This window comes from Carcharodon carcharias, chromosome 5 (assembly GCF_017639515.1).
Source record: "Carcharodon carcharias isolate sCarCar2 chromosome 5, sCarCar2.pri, whole genome shotgun sequence".
In the NCBI taxonomy this organism is placed as follows: domain Eukaryota; kingdom Metazoa; phylum Chordata; class Chondrichthyes; order Lamniformes; family Lamnidae; genus Carcharodon; species Carcharodon carcharias.
In genome coordinates this window covers 58,638,955-58,657,019 of record NC_054471.1, presented here as the reverse complement: position 1 = coordinate 58,657,019, position 18,065 = coordinate 58,638,955, and the positions used below count along the sequence as shown (strand labels likewise).

The window sequence follows — 18,065 nt, the reverse complement described above, 5'->3', positions numbered from 1 at the left end:
GATTTAACACTGCACATCCAACTGAACCATACACAACCCTGTGCACACCTTGACAGTTAAGATTCTGTCCTTTGACTCAGAGAAAAGAATGCTACAACTAAACGATGCTGACAATGTTGTCTAAGCAAGCAATTACTCCAAATCTGGGATAAATACAGAGTAACAATTTAGCAGCTGACATTTGGTAGATATTACTTGACAAATTCACTAGACCCGTAGGCATCATTGCACAGAAGCTGGAGGAACACCGGAGTCATGAAGGGAATATAAAGAAGGGCAATTTAATTGATAAATAGGGCTGGACAACTGTGCTAAGAAGGAAGACTATAGATACTAGCAATACTCACAGGGGGGGAGAAATAGCTAAGGTAATATTTTAAATCCTCAAGAGTGTAGATAAACTGGAACTCAGAGGGATGTTTAATATTAATATAAACTCTACAAGGGGAAATGTATACAACCTTAGATGAAAAAAGGTGAATATACAGTTACAATATAATTTCTTCAAAGAAAAGTTACCTCGAACATTCAGTGAATGGTGAATATACAGAGTAACCGATCCAAGAAGTAGAAAATGTTATAAATTTAAAGAGTACTAGATAGGTCTATTGCACAACAGCAGATAAAATGGGTCTGAAATCTGTGACCAGACTGAGGGCAAAGATGGACAGAATGGTCTTGTCTCAAACTTCTTTACATGAACTCACCTGAAACATCCTGAATTAGCTTGTCAGGTTTTCACTGACATGTTTAAGTACATATCAATCTTGAATTTTCAGTGGAAAAAAAATTACATGCCTGAAATATTACACAAATGCACCACAATCACTGCAAACTCTTACTTACTGGTATTACACACATGGTAATAATTCTTCAATGTACAAATATTTTTCAAATAAGGTTCTGTCATTGGTGGAAATAGAAACTGGACATGTTTTTTACGTTATCTGTTTAGAAAGCAGCAAATGAAGGAAAGCAGCAAATGAAGAGAACAGTGTCAAAAACAGGGAGATAAATTTCTGTATTGTGAGATATTAACTACAAGAGAAAGTAAGATTAAGTGGTAACAATGAATTCTATCTTTTAACTTCTCTAAATCTGGGGCTTTTCTGCACGCTCATGGGATTAATAATATTATCCTTTTGCCTTCTGGATAAAGAATCCAGAAATGATACCTTAACTTCGATTTCAATTTCAAATGTAATTTGTACTACAGGCTGTTTAGTTGCTTACTATCATGGAATTATTCAATGTTAGATTTTACATAAATCAATTCCAGGACTTTGGAATTAACTGCATTTTTTCATCTACTATTTTCTGTTAGTTGTACAGTTGAATAGTACTGAGGGAAATAGAGGAAGGCCAATACCACACAGTTTATTCGTAACTCTTACTGATATACATAATGAAGCCTAAGGACATAATTTTTGTCCATGCGCATCAAGTCTCTAAAGATACAGGCATTTCTTGCTATTTTGATTTTGCTATAGCTGATGAAAGACTTGAAATTATTCACTAAGATTGCCCATGAATGATTTTCCATGTGAATCTGAAATTTTATAAAAATGGGTGTTACGCTAAGTTCATTGTGCCCTCAGATGTAGCTTCTGAGCTATGGAAACAATGAATAGGTCTGGGATTTGGCAGTACTGGAATGGAGGTCTCAGGGTTTAGCAGTACTTCAAGGGAGCCTGAGAATCTGTAAGGATAAGGGTGGGTCAGGAGGAAAGTTGGCTTTGTGAACGCGGGGGCGGTTTGTGTTTTCTGCGATCACTGGGAGACTGGATCTTGGACTTGTGGAGAAATGAGGAGTGAGACCTTGATCTGCCAACATTAGTCGTGTTTCTGAGCTCAAGAAGCAATGGAAATATAGTTACGGGCTTCTGAGCCACTCGTGAGAAGGGTTCCAAGATCTTGGGGAGTCTGAAAAAGGGAATGTTTAGTACAGCATGCCTAGGCAAAAGAGGTATGAAGTACAGGTAGGACACAGGCTGCCACCATTGGGACATATTACTTCTGTGCCCTCAGATTCCACTCCTACACCACATTCTCTATTATAAGGAGTGTAGAAGTAAAATATTCACCTGCTAGTGAACTACAAACAAGTTTTCTAATATATTCTTTCACAGGCTGCCTCAAAAGTTCATTATTTACAGTTTTTATGATGTGTATGAAATATTTTCTTAAACCTGTTGGCTCAGATGAGAGACATTTTTAAACCCAATGTTCTAAAGAAGTGAACAGGTGAGTGATAAACAATCTGTTTACTTTTATAACCATCAACAAATTCCAATCATAGCGGCTGTTTTGGTAATCAGTTTAGAATAGAAAATCACAAGTGTCAATCGACCAAATCAGTCTATTGAAATAAAACATTATGAATTCAATCTCCATTTTGTTAGAATGTCATTTTGATTAAAAAAAACTTGCAAATTATCACAGATTTAAAAGAGTTCAATTCATACTGATCCACAGATCTTGTCCTGGGAAATTCTGCACATGCCAAAAATCCAAGGGTGTGCTCAGGTGAAGATATCAAGTTGTCTTCCAATCATTTGAGACAGGTCAAGATATTGAAGTAAAGAAAGTTAAGGTATTAAAAGGCACAACAGTCAATTTAGTGTGAAAATGTAATATTGTGAAATATGCAATTTTTTGTTTTCTTAATTTTGTTTGAAATCTTGTTTAGGACGTTAGAAATTTCAGTTACTGAGGGGATAAATGATTGATGGATTTTTTTTCAAGATGCACAGTGATTAGTAAATTTCCAGTCTAAATCTGTACAAACGGATTTTGATAATATGCATGGCTCAAAATTGTGAAAAGTATGGTTTGTGGGTAGGAAGCCTGTGCCCCATGCAAGATTTTATATATCTGAATATACACATACACAGAAATTTACTTCTATACATTTGAAAGATAATTCAATGCATTTAAAAATGCAGTATTACTTGCAATGTCATAATCTCTTCTGAAGTTGGTTAATATGAATCCACCACCATCAACATCCTGGATGCTACCACTGACCAGAAAATTAATTGGAGCAGACATATAAATACAGTGACTCGAAGAGCAGATCAGAGCCTGGAAATTCTGCAGCATGTCAATTCACCTTCTGACTCCCCAAAACCTGTCCACCATCTATAAGACACAAGTGAGTTGTGCGATGGAGTACTCTTCACTTGCCTGGATGAGTGCAGCTCCAACAACACTCAAGAAGTTCAACATCATCAGTAGAAAGCAGCCCACTCATTTGGCACTTCCACCTTAAACATTCACTGCAGCAACTCACCAGGGCTCTTTTGACAACACCTTCTAAAGCTGTGACCTGTATAGCCTAGAAGGACAAGGGCAGCAGAAGCTGGAATACCACCACCTGCACGTTCCCCTCTAAGTCACACACCATCCTGACTTGGAAATATGTCATTGTTTCTTCATTGTTGCTGGGTGAATAACCTGGAATTCACTCCCCAACAGCACTGTTGGTGTACCAGCAACAGACAGACTTTCATTCTTTCACGGGATGTGGACATCGCTGGCAAAGCCAGCATTTGTTGTCCATCTCCAATTGTCACTGAAGTGAGTGGCTTGCTAGGCAGATTTCAGTTTATACATATTTCAGAGGGCAGTTAAGAATCAACCACTTAGCTGTGGGTCTGGAGTCACATACAGACCAGGTAAGAATGGGGTGAAGGACATTAGTGAACCAGATGGGTTTTTATGACAATTGATGAAAGTTGTCATGGTCACCATTACTGAGATTTAAAGACTAACTTTCAATTCCAGATTTATTAATTTAAGTTCTACCAGCTGCCATGGTGGGGTTTGAACCCATGTTCCTTGGGCCCCTGGATTATGAGCCCAGTAACATTACCACTATGCTACCATCTCCCCCTGGTTCAAGAGGTGGCCCACCATCACTTTCTCAAGGGCAATTAGGGATGGGCAAAACATGCTGGCACTCATGAAAGAGTTAAAATAAAATGCAAATATAGGTGGCAGAATATGTAAACATACAATTCACATATTATCATATTTGTATTGGAATCAGAGCAGTATTTCCAGTATGTTTCTTTATTTGGATTGTACCAGCAATAGAGGAATTTTTTTCACAGCAACATTTTCACCCAAATTTTAACTGAAACCTTCCAGGTCAACGTTTCATTACAACACTAAAATCAGTCAATTAATTCCCACAGAGCAAGCTGTACAGACTCAGTAGGATTCCCTTAGGCACAACTGGTGCAGAAGAGCAGAAAAACTGCATGTTACAGAAAAGAGTTTATCAGACCAATAATAAGCAGTCAACTAAACCACCCAATACACTCAAACCAGTGAATATTGAAATATGAGGTCATAATGAATATATATTTTTTGAAAAGAATGCCCCTGTTAAAGAAAGTGCTTTCACTAGTATTGTAAGAATGTAATATTACAAGATGACACACAGCTATAATTATAGCATCAGTCTCACCTTGATCGAAGTGCACAGCAGGGGGAATATCCTGCAGGTCCGATTATGCCTGTGCCAGGTATGCTGTGAGTGTGATCACAATGCTACAATGCACTTTGTTGTGAATAGACAACAGGAGCAATATCTTGTGACTGTGGTTACAGTGGCAGTTTAATTTAACGTTATCCCCTCTGAGCACAATGGATTTTACATGAAAAGGTTTTAATTTGAAGTATTACAACCTTAACTCAACCAGTTCCACTTGCCTCCAAGCTCAGCCAAGCAAACAAGATAGTGAGCCTTTGCTTCTGTTACTAGACCGTGCACTGTTTTGAAAATTGAATCAAAAGGGAATGTACAATAACGTTTTTCCCCAGCCTGTCTCTGTGTTAAGTCTTCTTGCCAGTAGCAGCAGTCTTACTATTCTCTCAACTGATATTTGACACTGCAAAAAATATTTGGCAGATTTTTAATATTAGTATTAGCGATTCCATCAGCAACAATTCAAAATTAAAACACTTCACTCCTTTGGTTTTACCATCCTGATATTGCAGAATATGGGTTCTAAGTTGTGTGCTTTACCTTACTTTATCTAAAGTGCATTCATAAGCAAATAAATGTCAGATACTGGGAAATAGCTATATTTTAAAAAACACAAATAGCAGAATTAGTTGAATGAAAAATGGTTTCTTTGAATTATTGTGTTATTCAATTGTTAACTTGTTGGCAAAAGCAAAATCAGGAAACCAATGCAGCACTTTTCTATGGCAATGAGTTGTAAATTATTTAAAAACAAAAGATAAATTTGTTTCATTACACAATACTTCAATACGATAAAATACAAGATGTGTGTTGCAATAAAGTTTAATGGTTTTGTACATTTGTAACCAACATAGCAAACTCATATTTAATGCAGATTTCCCTTTTTACAGTAACTATGAAATCTTTCTATGTGCTATGCAAGTATTTTTGGCACAACTTAATTTTCACAGATACAACTAAATTGATATTGACAAATGAAGTGTTGCAGCACTCACTGCAGAGAAAGGTTACTAGGTATAACCTGACCCCATGGTTATGAATGTGTCAAGTTTAGCCTCCTTGTTACCATGGAAATGAATACCCTCTGCACCCAGTCGATACGGGAATGAATTTTCAATCACAACTTGCCTTTAAATTACCTTATTTACTTTCCCATCATACAGATAGAGATTTTTTTTAAAAAAATATACTTTAAATTCATAACAAAAAAAATTGTGCTGATTGCAAAGGCGTCCATTTTGCCCTGCTGATATTACTGATGAGTTGAGAGCTACATTCAAAATAATTTACACTATACAGAGCAAGCTTTTAAATACACCAGTACAAATTACAGGAACTAAATAAAAGTCCCTGCTTTATTAGTTATAAAGAAGTAGGTTAAGTTCTTTATCGCCTAAATAATCATATCGACTGACATCAGCTGTAGAAATAACTTTGTATTCATTGAGTGAATGCCATTTTGATTAAAAGTAAAATTCACTAAAAAATAAAAGTGCCCAATGACTTTTCTACAAATACAAATGCGTAAGTTGCATAAAGTAATATAGAAGGAAGTTATGATTCTTAATGGATAACTTTCGGCTCTTCACCTGGTGGACTATATAAAGAGTCTCAAATTATCTGGCTGTAGCTTTAATCTAAAATGCAAATTTACATAAGGCCACAAAGCTGTACAGATGAATCATGCTAGAGGTCACCTCAGCTGCTATTTGTAATTTCCTTCGAGTCTGAGGTTAGAAGTTGCATCTACTAAGGCAAATATCAAGTAATTTCAGTACGCCCTGACACACCAGCACAATTTGTGCTGTAAGATCACAGCTCCCGGGTTGTTCAACACTAAGTCTGTCATGTCATGCCACTGTCAGGTCACTCATGGCATCAGAGACCTCGGTGTTGACCTGAGCAACAATGCTCGCTGGTATTACGTCCAAATAAATATCATACTGCTGGTCCATTCCCAGATAGCTATCATTCATCAGATAAAGAGTGTAGATACACCTTAAAACAAAACAAAAAACAATGCTTTAAAACTTTTTCTTCACTCTGAATGACGCAAACATTGAAAATGTTAATGTACAAAAATGCTCTTACTGGAACAATAAATTTTGAATATAAAGAATTTTAAAATAATCCCAATATATCACATGTTGTATGCTACATTTGTCTGAAATGGTAATTATAGAATGATACATTTTCTTACAATGACAATTTAACTTCTGTGAAATATGTTAAAATGCAACTAATTTAAGCTGTTTGGTTTTGGGATTACTTCTGCATCCTTTCCTCTCAATCACCAAAAATGCTTTGTTTTCTTAAAGAAAAATTAAGATTCTGTTTAACTACAAATTACTTCACATTCCAAAATTCATAAGTATAGCTTATCCTAATTCAATTTTACCAAGATACAGATTTTCTTTCACACGCTGGCATTATTGAATTTTTCCTTAGGTTTACGATGGAAACATGGAGCACCTTGGTTTTACAGACTGTCCTCCAGATTCGGTTGAGGGGTACAATAATAAAGAAATAATGATGAATCCATACAAAGTATTTATTAGGCCATAAGGTCTGCAGCCTTGGATGCAGTCTCACAGGTAGAGTATTAAAGCCATACAGGGGTAGATGATTGATCACTATATCAAGAATAAGAAACTATATTTAAGAGGAGATATTTGAGATAATGACACTATTTCCGCTGGATTAGAGAATGCTAGAAGGTGATTTCATAAATTCTTTTAAAATTATGAAGCATTTTAGAGAGTTTGAATAGGAAAATATTATTTCCTCTGGTTTTGGAGTTAATTGTGTTATCAGTTCAAATAGTTGTGAAGAGACTGAGGGAAAACACTGGGAGAAACATCTCAACATAAAGGGTTTCTGGAACATAGGGCAGAATCTTCTGGTCGGCGAGCAGGGGCGGGGCCCGCTCGCTGTCATGTAAAATGACATGAGTTGAAGTCGGGTGGATCTCCCGACGTCACACCGCATCATTTCCATTTTCAGGTCGGAGGGGGCGCAGCCGAGTCTGCTTCATGCCCGCCCACCTGTCAACGGCTTATTGAGGCCATTGAAAAGCTAATTAAAGTTATTAATGGACCTGCCTGTCCAATGTCAAGGTTGGCAGGCCGGGAGCCCAGGCAGGCTTCGGAAAAAGCGTGAAACCTCATCCATGGGTGGGATGAGGTTTCATGAGGGTATTTAAATTTTTATGAAAGGTTTTAATAAAAGTTATGGACATGTCCCAACTCTTGTGACGGAGTCAGGATAATTTTTTTTAAAAATCATTTGTATGACAAATTTAAATTCTAAGCCGATCTCTCTGAGGCAGCACTTAGCCTCAGGGAGATCTGTGCGGTCTTTCGCACTCCCGGCTGAGGAGCGCCTAGCTTTAATTGGCCCGCCCACATAAAATGGCAGTGCGCCCCCAATTGGGGGTGTCGATCAGAGGTGCACCCGCCCGCGCCCACTCCCACACTTTCTTCCCTCCCGCCCTGACGACGGAGAAAATTTTTCCCATAAGGAACTGCTGCAGCAGAGACCACTGGACTTGTTAAGGGAAAACTATTCTTAAAAAATTCATTCTCGATGTTTAGGCATTTCTGTGAGGGCTGGAATTTATTGTCCATCCTCTAGTAGCCCTTAAGAAGATGGTCCTTCTTGAACTGCACACAATTTGATTCAACTGAGGGGTTTAGTAGGCCACAATAGGGCAGGTAACAGTCAACCATATTGATGTGGAGTTGGGAGTTGTATATAGACCAGAGTTATATGTGGATGGCAGGTTTCCTTCCATAACAAAAACATTAGTATTGACGATTATGTTAATTGATTTTTATTGGCCTTAACAGCCCTTTGACAGTTCGGCGGGCGTGCGCCTGCCAAACGAAAGATCTAAATGGCGCACAATGACGTTGGGACACACGCCTGACGTCACCACACATCATTTTACGCGTCAACATGTTGGGCCCGCCCCCGCATGCCAATGTCAAAATTCTGTCAAAAGTTGGGTTTTTTAACAACAATCTGACAGCTCTATGGCGACTCAAGAATGTTTAAAATGCATTCAAAAGTGCCACTAGCTAAATCGCACTTAGGAATGCCAGCGAAGTCTCCTTCTGTGCTGTAACCATTTTGTAATTGTCACATTTTTGATTTGATCTTAAAAGTCTCCAGTTTACTAATCCATAACTATCACCACACTACTTACTTGTGGCCAAAAAGATTTGATAATTAGTTGAAGAGGGGCAAAATGCAGGGATTTGGGGTAAGGTGTCGGGCTCTGAGATAATTTTGGACTTGCTGTAGCTAAGGCCTCAAACAGATATGATAGGCTGAATGACCTCCTGTGCTGTAAACTTAGATGGGTCTAAATGATACTGAGGAAACTGCAGTGCTTTAATTATTTTGACTGTAATATTTGGATGGCAAATATATGTAAAGACTCACCTCTTCATTTGTACTAGGGCCTTATAATACAAAGCTGTGCATAATTGTGTATATAAAAGTGCATGGTGACAAGGCACTCATTTGCATCTGCACAGGCCTGTTAAAACCTCTAATGCACAGCACAACAAAATGGATGTAGGTTCATTCCCTCAATTCTTTACAAGTGGCCTCAGGATACATTGAAGAGACAAGTGCTTCAGGATGCACTCTCACAACTCCAAATGGATGCTTGCGAGGCAACTTTGGGAGCCACAGACAATTTAAAAAAAAGTAACTTGGAGGGAGCCTCGAGTTATTTTCCTAGGCAAAAGTTTAGTGAACATGAGAACATTAATAAAACGAAGCTTGCTGTGACTGTCATTCCGGGGCAGAACAGGCAGCTTTTCTGGCAAAACCAAACTACTATGAATTGCATTTTGTAACCTTGTTACAAGTTAGTATTTTACTTTATTTAAAAACTGCTCTCTGGCATCATAAAGGTATGCCTAATTGCTCAGACTAATAGTTACACTGACCTTGAAATGGGTATGAATCATTGAGCATTGTAGTACTATTTATGCTTGAGGATGGTCAAGCTTGAATTGATTCCTATTCATAGTCCCTGCGGCAGTCAACTTAATGGTGATTGACTCTGTCGCATCATTATTTTCTTGCTGATAAGATATGCAATTTGCATAAAACACACATTGGTAGATGGCTAAGAATGACATAATCAACAGTGCATAATCATAATTGGGGATGACAGGGTAGGTGTAGGTAGGATGTTTCCCCTGGCTGGTGAGTCTAGAACCAGAGGACACAGTCACAGAATAAGGGGCAGGCCATTTAAGGCTGAGATGAGGAGGAACTTGTTCCCTCAGAGGGTGGTGAATCTTTGGAATTCTCAACCTCAGAGGGCAAGCTCAGTCACTGAGCATGTTCAAGACAGAATTGGACAGATTTCTGGAGACTAATGACATCAAGGGATACAGGAATAGTGCAGGAAAGTGACTTTGAGGTAGATGACCAACCATCATCTAATTGCATGGCGTAGCAGATCCAATGGGCCTAATGGCCTAGTTCTGCCCCTATGCTCCAATGATAAGATAATCGAAAATTCAGCATCCTTTCCCATACCACATCCTGCTCACTCATCACTCCTGATCTTACTGAGTTACATTGATCCCCAGTTGCTCACATTTAAAATTCTCATCCTTGTATTTAAATCCTTCCACTACATTTCTATCTCTGTAATCTCTTGTAGACCTCCAACTCCTCTCCAAACTCTCTGTTTCTCTAACTTTGGCCTCATGCATCCTCAACCCCATCTTCATGTGGTGGTGTAGTGATATTATTGCTGGAATAGTAATCCAGAGACCCAGGGTAATGCTCTGGGGAACCCGGGTTTGAATCTCACCATGGCAGGTGTTGAAATGTGAATTCAATAAAAATCTGGAATTAAAAGTTTAATGATGACCATGAAAGCATTGTTGATTGTCATAAAAACCCATCTGGTTCACTAATGTCCTTTAGGGAGAGTTGTCTCACAGACTAGTCAAGCAACAGACTGACAGAGTCATACTCATGCAATCATACCTTAAAGATAATGTCCCAGACACCATCATCACCATTCCTGGGTCCTGTCCCACCGACATCATGGTATTAGGTCAAACATGGGCAGGAAACCTGCTGAATACCACGTACTGCCTACCCTCAGCTGATGTATCAGTACTCCTTCATGTTGAACACCACTTGGAGAAAGCACTGAGGGTGGCAAGGGTGCAGAACGTACTCTGGGTGGGGGAACTTCACTGTCAATCACCAAGAGTGGCTTGGTAGCACCACTACTGACCCTGCCGGCTGAGTCCTAAAGGACATAGCTGCTAGCCTGGGTCTACGGCAGGTGGTGAGGGAACCAACAAGAGGGAAAAACACACTCGACCTCATTCTCGCCAACCCGCCTGCCACAGAAGCATCTGTCCATGACAGCACTGATAGGAGTGACGACCACACAGTTGTTGTGGAGACGAAGTCATGTCTTCACATTGAGGATACCCTCCATTGAGTTGTGAGGCACGACCACCGTGCTAAATGGGATTTAATTTGAACAGATCTAGCAACTCAAGACTGCATAGCCATGAGGTGCTGTGGGCCATCAGCAGCAGCAGAATTGTACTCTACCACAATGTGTAACCTCATGGCCCAGCATATCCCCCACTCTACCATTACCACCAAGCCAGGGGCTCAACCCTGGTTCAATGAAGAGTGCAGAAGGGCATACCAGGAGCAGCACCCAACATACCTAAAAATGAGGTGTTAACCTGCTGAAACTACAACACAAGTCTACTTGAGTGCCAAACAGCACAAACATCAAGCGATAGACAGAGATAAGCCATTCCACAACTAACAGATCACATCGAAGCTCTGCAGTCCTGCCACATCCAGCTGTGAATGGTGGAGGACAATTAAACAACTCACTGGAGGGGGAGGCTCCACAAATATCCCCATCCTCAATGATGGAGGAGCCCATCACATCAATGCAAAAGATAAGGCTGAAGCATTTGCAACAATCTTCAGTCAGAAGTGCCGAGTGGATGATCCATCTCAGCCTCCTCCAGAGGTACCCAGCATCATAGGTGCCAGTCTTCAGCCAATTTGATTCACTCAACGTGATATCAAGAAATGGCTGAGGGCACTGGATACTCCAAAAGCTATATTCCAGCAATAGTTCCGAAGACCTGTTCTCCTGAACCTGTCCAAGCTGCTCCAGTACAGCTACAACACTGACATCTACCCGGCTTTGTGGAAAATTGCCCAGGTATGTCCTGTACACAAAAAGCTGGACAAATCCAGCCTGGCCAATTACTGCCCCATCAGTCTACTCAAGATCATCAGCAAAGTGATGGAATGTGTCATCAACAGTGCTTTCAAGCAACACTTGCTTAGCAATAACCTGCTCACTGGTGCCCAGTTTGGGTTCCACCAGGGTCACTCAGCTCCTGACCTCACTACAGCCTAGGTTCAAATATAGATAAAAGAGCTGAACTTCAGAGGTGAGGTGATAGTGATTGCCCTTGACATCAAGGCAACATTTGACTGAGTGTGACCGAAGAACCCGTAGCAAAACTGGGGTCAATAGGAATCAGGGAATCCGCTGGCTGGAGTCATACAAAGGAAGGTGGTTGTGGTTGTTGGAGGTCAATCATCTCAGTTCCAGGACATCAGTGCAGGAATTCCTCAGGGTAGTGCCCTAGACCCAACCTTCTTATATGCTACATCAATGACCTTCCCTCCATCATAAGGTCAGAAGTGGGGATGTTCGCTGATGATTGCACAATGTTCAGCACCATTTGCAACTCCTCAGATACTCAAGCAATCCATGTTCAAATGCAGCAAGACCTGGACAACATCCAGGCTTGGGCTGACAAGTGGCAAGTAACATTCGCGCCACACAAGTGCCAGGCAATGACCATCTCCAACAAAAGAGGATCTGACTATCGACCCTTCACAATCAATGGCATTACCATCACTGAATCTCTCACTATCACCATCCTGGGGGGGGGGTTACCATTAACCAGAAACTAAACTGGACTAACCATATAAATAGTGTGGCTACAAGAGCAGGTCAGAGGCTAGGAGTCCTGCAGCGAATAACTCACCTCCTGACTCGAGCCTATCCACCATCTACAAGGCACAGTGAGGAGCGTGATGGAATACTTCCCACTTTTCTGGATGAGCGCAGCTCCAACAACACTCAAGAAGCTTGACACCATCTAGGACAAAGTACTCCGCTTGATTGGCACCACATCCACAAACATTCACTCCCTCCACCACCGAAGCACATTGGCAGCAGTGGGTACCATTTACAAGATGCACTGCAGGAACTCACCAAACCTCCTTAGACAGCATTTTCCAAACCCACGACTGCAACCATCTAGAAGGACATGGGCAGCAGACAGATGGAAGACTGCCTTGGAAATATATCACCATTCCTTCACTGTTGTTGGATCAAAATTCTGGAACTCCTTCCCTACACCAATGCCACATGGACTGCAGTGGTTCAAGAAGGCAGCTCACCACCACCATCTCGAGGGCAACTAGGGATGGGCAATAAATGCTGGCCTAGTCAGTGACATTCACATCCCATGGACGAATTAAAAAAACCATTGGTGGCTGGGCCTTCAGCTACTTAGGCCCCATGATTAGAATCTGCGCCTTAATCTCTCCAGCTTTCCACTTGCCTTGTCTCTTTTAAGATCATCCTTAACCACCTCATCTGTCAAGCTTTTGGTCACCCTTCCTAGCATTTACTCTTTTGGCTCAGTACCCTCCTTTCCTCCTTATGTCCTTGTAAAACATCTTGGGATGTTTTACTGTGTTTAAGGTGCCATAAAAATGCAAGTCATTGTATTGATAAGAGGTGACAGGTTCTTACTAACCTTCCAGTGGTCTCAGGGGTATAGAAAGCTAGAGAAACCATGCTTCGATTTCGAATGTATCCCACTCGTTTCAAAGCCACTAATTCCTTCTTGTCCACTTCCCCTAGGATGACAAACCAGCCCTCGTCCTTGGCCTTTGGGAAGCGTGGTGTGATGGCTTTGCTGTCATACTTTCCCTGATGGTCAATACAAGAAAACAAATCAGAGCAAGTTTTCTGTTTATTAAGCTGAATTTATAAATAATAATACTTGCATTTATTCAATACAGTTTTTTTTATCCCATTGAAACACCTTGAATCATTTCACACAACCACTTACTTTTGAATGTGGTAATCATATTTATTTAGAAAAACACAACAGTCATTCTGCACCAGCAATGTTTTACAAGCAGTGAAGAGTTGAATGACTGATTAATCAAATTTTTGGCAGTTTTGGTTGCAGGAAGAATGTTGCTTAAGCTTCAGGAAAACTCTCTCCTCTTCTCTGAATAGCAACACTGAATCTTCAAGATTCACCCATACCACTAAGAAATCTGGCAGCCATTTTGCACACATCAATAATTTAAATAGTCATTTAATCTGTTTTTTGTAGTGTTAGCAGAGGAAGGTTGATGATCTCCTTTGATAACACAGCTCTCCTTCTGTAATGCAGTGTCTAGATTATTAGCTTGAACCCACAGCCTTCTGACCCTGAGGCAAGAGTTCTACCAAGCTAACACGAGCTGATCTTTGCTGGTTAAAAGTCTGTTAGCTATTAGTGGGAAGGGAAGCAAAAGTTAACATGTTGCCAAAAATCCACAAACTGCTGCAGTACTGACTTTTTGCTTCAACAAGTTTATAATCGTTTAATGTAATGCAGCAGCAGTAAAGAATGTGCTTCCACTTCTGGCAGCTAGTTTGGATGCAGTGCAGCTAGATAAAACTGTCTGTTCATCTCAGAGGATAGTAACTGAAATGAACCTGAGAAAATTGGGAAATCAAATTTGAACATAGCCCAACCAAATGTAAGCATCCTTCTTTAGTACATAATTACTCCGATAACTCATAACTGTCATCGTTTTTTTAAATGAACAAAAATGTAGTATTTTTCAATTTCCTAACACAGCATTGATTCTTTGCCAGCCTACCAACTACAATTAAATACAGTGCAAGGAAATTGCTTCAGAAAGCTATTCAATGCCTTTAGAACAGTGGCCTCCAGCAAAAAAAGTTCCATGACGATCCTTAGGACATTAACAGTGAAGGCCATTTATATGCAAATCTGATGAAGGTAAAACCAGTTTTTGTACTTCTGTTTAATGAAAAAAGCAGCACCGTCATCATGAATAAACTTGCAAACTTTGTCTACAGAGGGTGAATATCTGATGTTATTGTGAGTATGTAACACAAAAATTCCATAACAATCTATCTCGGTGGACTTTACATTGATCTAATAATTTGTAAACAATAATATGTCCCCCCCCCACCCCCCCCAGCCCACCTTTAATTCCTAATTTTCTTTTTAACTTTTATACTGTCAGCACTGAGTTCTGAATTGCAGTTTGCGTTTTGGCTCCGTTAGAATTTTTAAAATAAATAACAAAGGACAGGTAAAGGAAATACAGTAAAAATTTCAAAATCTGGAATAATAACTTGTTGATCCTGATCCAGCCACCACCAAATTTCTAAATCATGATATTCCATTTTAAATCTATGATTCTAGGTTCCCAATATTATCGCTTATATGCTATCTATTTTTAGATGTACATTTGAGATTTTCCTTTTATTTGCTTTCCCACATTTATCTTACAATTTTGTCTTCTTTAACCTCTTTTGATCTTTCTACTCTCTGCAGCTTAATTTCCCTTCCAAGATGCCTATTCTCTTGCTTCTGCCACACTGCCAAATGAGTTTAAACCAGACCTCAAAAGATCCAGTTATCTGCACTACAAGGATACAAGTGGTACAGCTCACTTCCATGCAGAATTGGTGAAGGGCAGGTTTTTGAAACCTTGTGGGTTTCTGGAACCTTGCCGTCAGGCTGAAACGTGGGTCAGAATCTGTGCATTTGGGTAAGTCACTCTTCGTGATTTTCCCTGAAGCAGCCAATTCAGGACCAGATGGCAGGCTCGCTGTCCAATTAAGGACATCAGATACGCTCTCGAAGTTAGAGGGCCAATCAGAGGCTTTCTAGTCTAAAAGGAACAGCAGGCTGTGATGGAAGGCAAGTACGGGAGAGGGTACTTCAAAATGGAGGCCACCTCTCTCCAATTTCATTTTGAAGTTAAACTAAAAAGTGGCTTTTGCAGACAGGCCACCCCTATGGGTAGGGGTTATTCCTCTAAAGCACAGCCTGTGGCAGTTGCAGCATCTAGGCAGGCAGGGAGGGTCTCTATGCCCGCCTGGAGTGTTGGCTCCCATTGTCTGCTGCAAAGACGCTGCCTGGAAAATTCTTAATGAGGCCTGTTGGCTGCCCGCTGCGTAGAGGTGGTAAATGCGAAAATGGTCCAAGGAGTGGAATGGAGCAGGGAACCAGCACGCAGTCCAGCTGTGTTATTATTAGTGCCTGCCCACCTCTGATCTCGGCAGAGCCCAAAAATTAAGCTTCAAGTCTCCACCACTCTAATGTGAGGTGCTGGTAGTAATTCTGAGATTATTATCTTTGGGGTCTGCATTCTGAATTAGTCGTAACTCTTGGAACTCTTTTTACAGGATATGAATCCTCCTATTCCACATTATTGGTTCTGACTAAGATTACGACTTCTAGCTGATTCCCCTCCTTCTCCAAGAGCATGCCCTTGCTTTATGTTCCATATCACAGAACCAATAAGACAACACACCATTCAGGGATTCCTGACCGACTGCACTTCAGCAGTCAGTGGGACCTGGGTCACTGCATATGAAAATACGAAACAGGAGCAGATCTAGGCCATTCGACTCCTTGAGCCTGCTCTGCCATTCAATAAGATAATGGCTGATCAGTTTGTGTTTCAATTTCCACATTCCCATCTTCCCCCGATAACATTTGTTTTTCTTGCCTAAGAAGAATCTATCTACCAACAGCAGCTGCTGTTGGTGTGGCCGCCAGTATTATGGATGGCTGCTTGCCAAAAAGAGAGCCGACCAATCAGAGGGTTGACAGCTCAGCAGCACCACTAGGCGTCGTGGCCACCACTAGGACTGCATCTGGAGGAAGAGCACACTTTGACTGATGTGCGACCTCAACAGGTTAAGTGGCGCCTGGGAGTCCAGGGCCAGTAAGGTCATCCCAGTAAGGTGGTGGGGGGGGGGGGGAAAGGGTAGGCAGTGATGACGGCAGTTGGCGTCGCTGTTGGAGGGTGGCCATCGTCACCGGGGGCCCATCTGTGAGCCCTTCACTGTTTACCTGTTGGTGTCCCAAAATGGCAGAGGAATCCCTTGCTATAGTACTAAATACAGTACTACACATCCAGTACTAATTGCAAAATTCCCAGGGCTCATCCAGTTGCAATTTGATGGAAACACAACGGAAGGGTCAGAAATTAGATTGGGATCCAGATACACCAGGCCCTAGCCATATCTGCTGGGCCTTATTTGGGTTAGAATCTTTATTTGCAACCTCACCCCCCACCCCTTGTTGTCCGAGTGGGAAGACTCCACTGCAAAGTGGCTTGTCTTGATTCTCCTTCCCTGCAGTGAGATATCATTTTCTGTTGGGAACCTCCTCACAATGCCTTGGCTGAGATCAGGACCTCATTGATAGGTTACAATTGAGCCCGAAAAGCATGAAGTCCTGTTGTAGGTAGTCCCCGTGCTGGGTGGACAGAGCTATGCCTCTTACAAGACATATAGGAAATTCTCGTAAATTCTAACCAAAGGTTTTAAGGGGTATAGCTAAGGAGGGCAAATGGAGTTAAGATACAGAGTAGCCACGATTCATTGAATATTGGAATAGACCTGACTAATGATATGAGTTCGGACGCTAGTTTTATGCTTCCCCTGACTTTATCTCTCATTGAAGTCAAGATTCGTACCTTGCTGCGCACCAGGCTAATCTTGCGTAGATTGATCTGGAGAACGTATTCCTGATCCGCATGGAGCTGTGTCCAGTTCTTCTCATCTCGGAAATAAGTGCCCACGTTAGGCAGAGATTTTTCACTTTCCTCCTTTGGAGCATTTTCCCACCAGCCCTTGATACGCATATTAACCTCAATGATTGGCAGATGGGACAGGAAATTCCAAGCCTAAGAAGATGACAGGAGTTGGAATAATTATCCAATCCTTTGGCAACTACAGCAATCTCAGTTCACAAAGCAACTTCTTCTAATTCCGTTGCATGAAGTATTTGCACATATTTAGAATTGAAGCACATATTGCAAAAGGCAAAGATTTGTCAACATCATCTAAATTGGGATATTGTTGAATAGAATACAAAGTTAATGAAATCAGCCATTAGTCGAATTTCTCTGCATCTCCCTCAATGCCCATTTCCCCCATGAGATCTACTTTCTGCTCCCTCTAAATTCCTAATCACCTAATTTCCCTTCCTGCTCCCCATTCTAGGTCATAATGGTTCTCTTCTCAGGCATTGTCCTCCTCCCTTTCAAAACTATTGTCATCGTCACCCTGTCTGCAAAAAGCCTCCTTGACTCCTCTCCTCACCAATTACTGCTCCATCTCCTTTTTCCTCTCCAATGATATAAACATGTTTCTGCCTTCCAGGTCTTTGCTATTTCTTCCACAATTCTC

The 18,065-nt window shown here is 40.9% G+C and overlaps 1 protein-coding gene across 2 annotated transcripts in view; it reads right to left on the bottom strand.

Annotated features, from left to right (window-relative positions):
• Window positions 1-5,301: 5,301 nt before the first annotated feature.
• ascc3 (activating signal cointegrator 1 complex subunit 3) overlaps window positions 5,302-18,065 on the bottom strand; it is a 619,273-nt gene continuing 606,509 nt past the window's right edge. For both annotated transcript variants that reach the window (XM_041188004.1, XM_041188005.1), the window contains 3 exons: window positions 17,351-17,560; window positions 13,360-13,535; window positions 5,302-6,493 (listed from right to left, as the gene is read on the bottom strand). In XM_041188004.1, coding sequence (XP_041043938.1) covers window positions 6,346-6,493; window positions 13,360-13,535; window positions 17,351-17,560 — 534 coding nt within the window. In that variant the 3' untranslated portion in view covers window positions 5,302-6,345. The remainder of the gene's footprint in view (window positions 6,494-13,359; window positions 13,536-17,350; window positions 17,561-18,065) is intronic.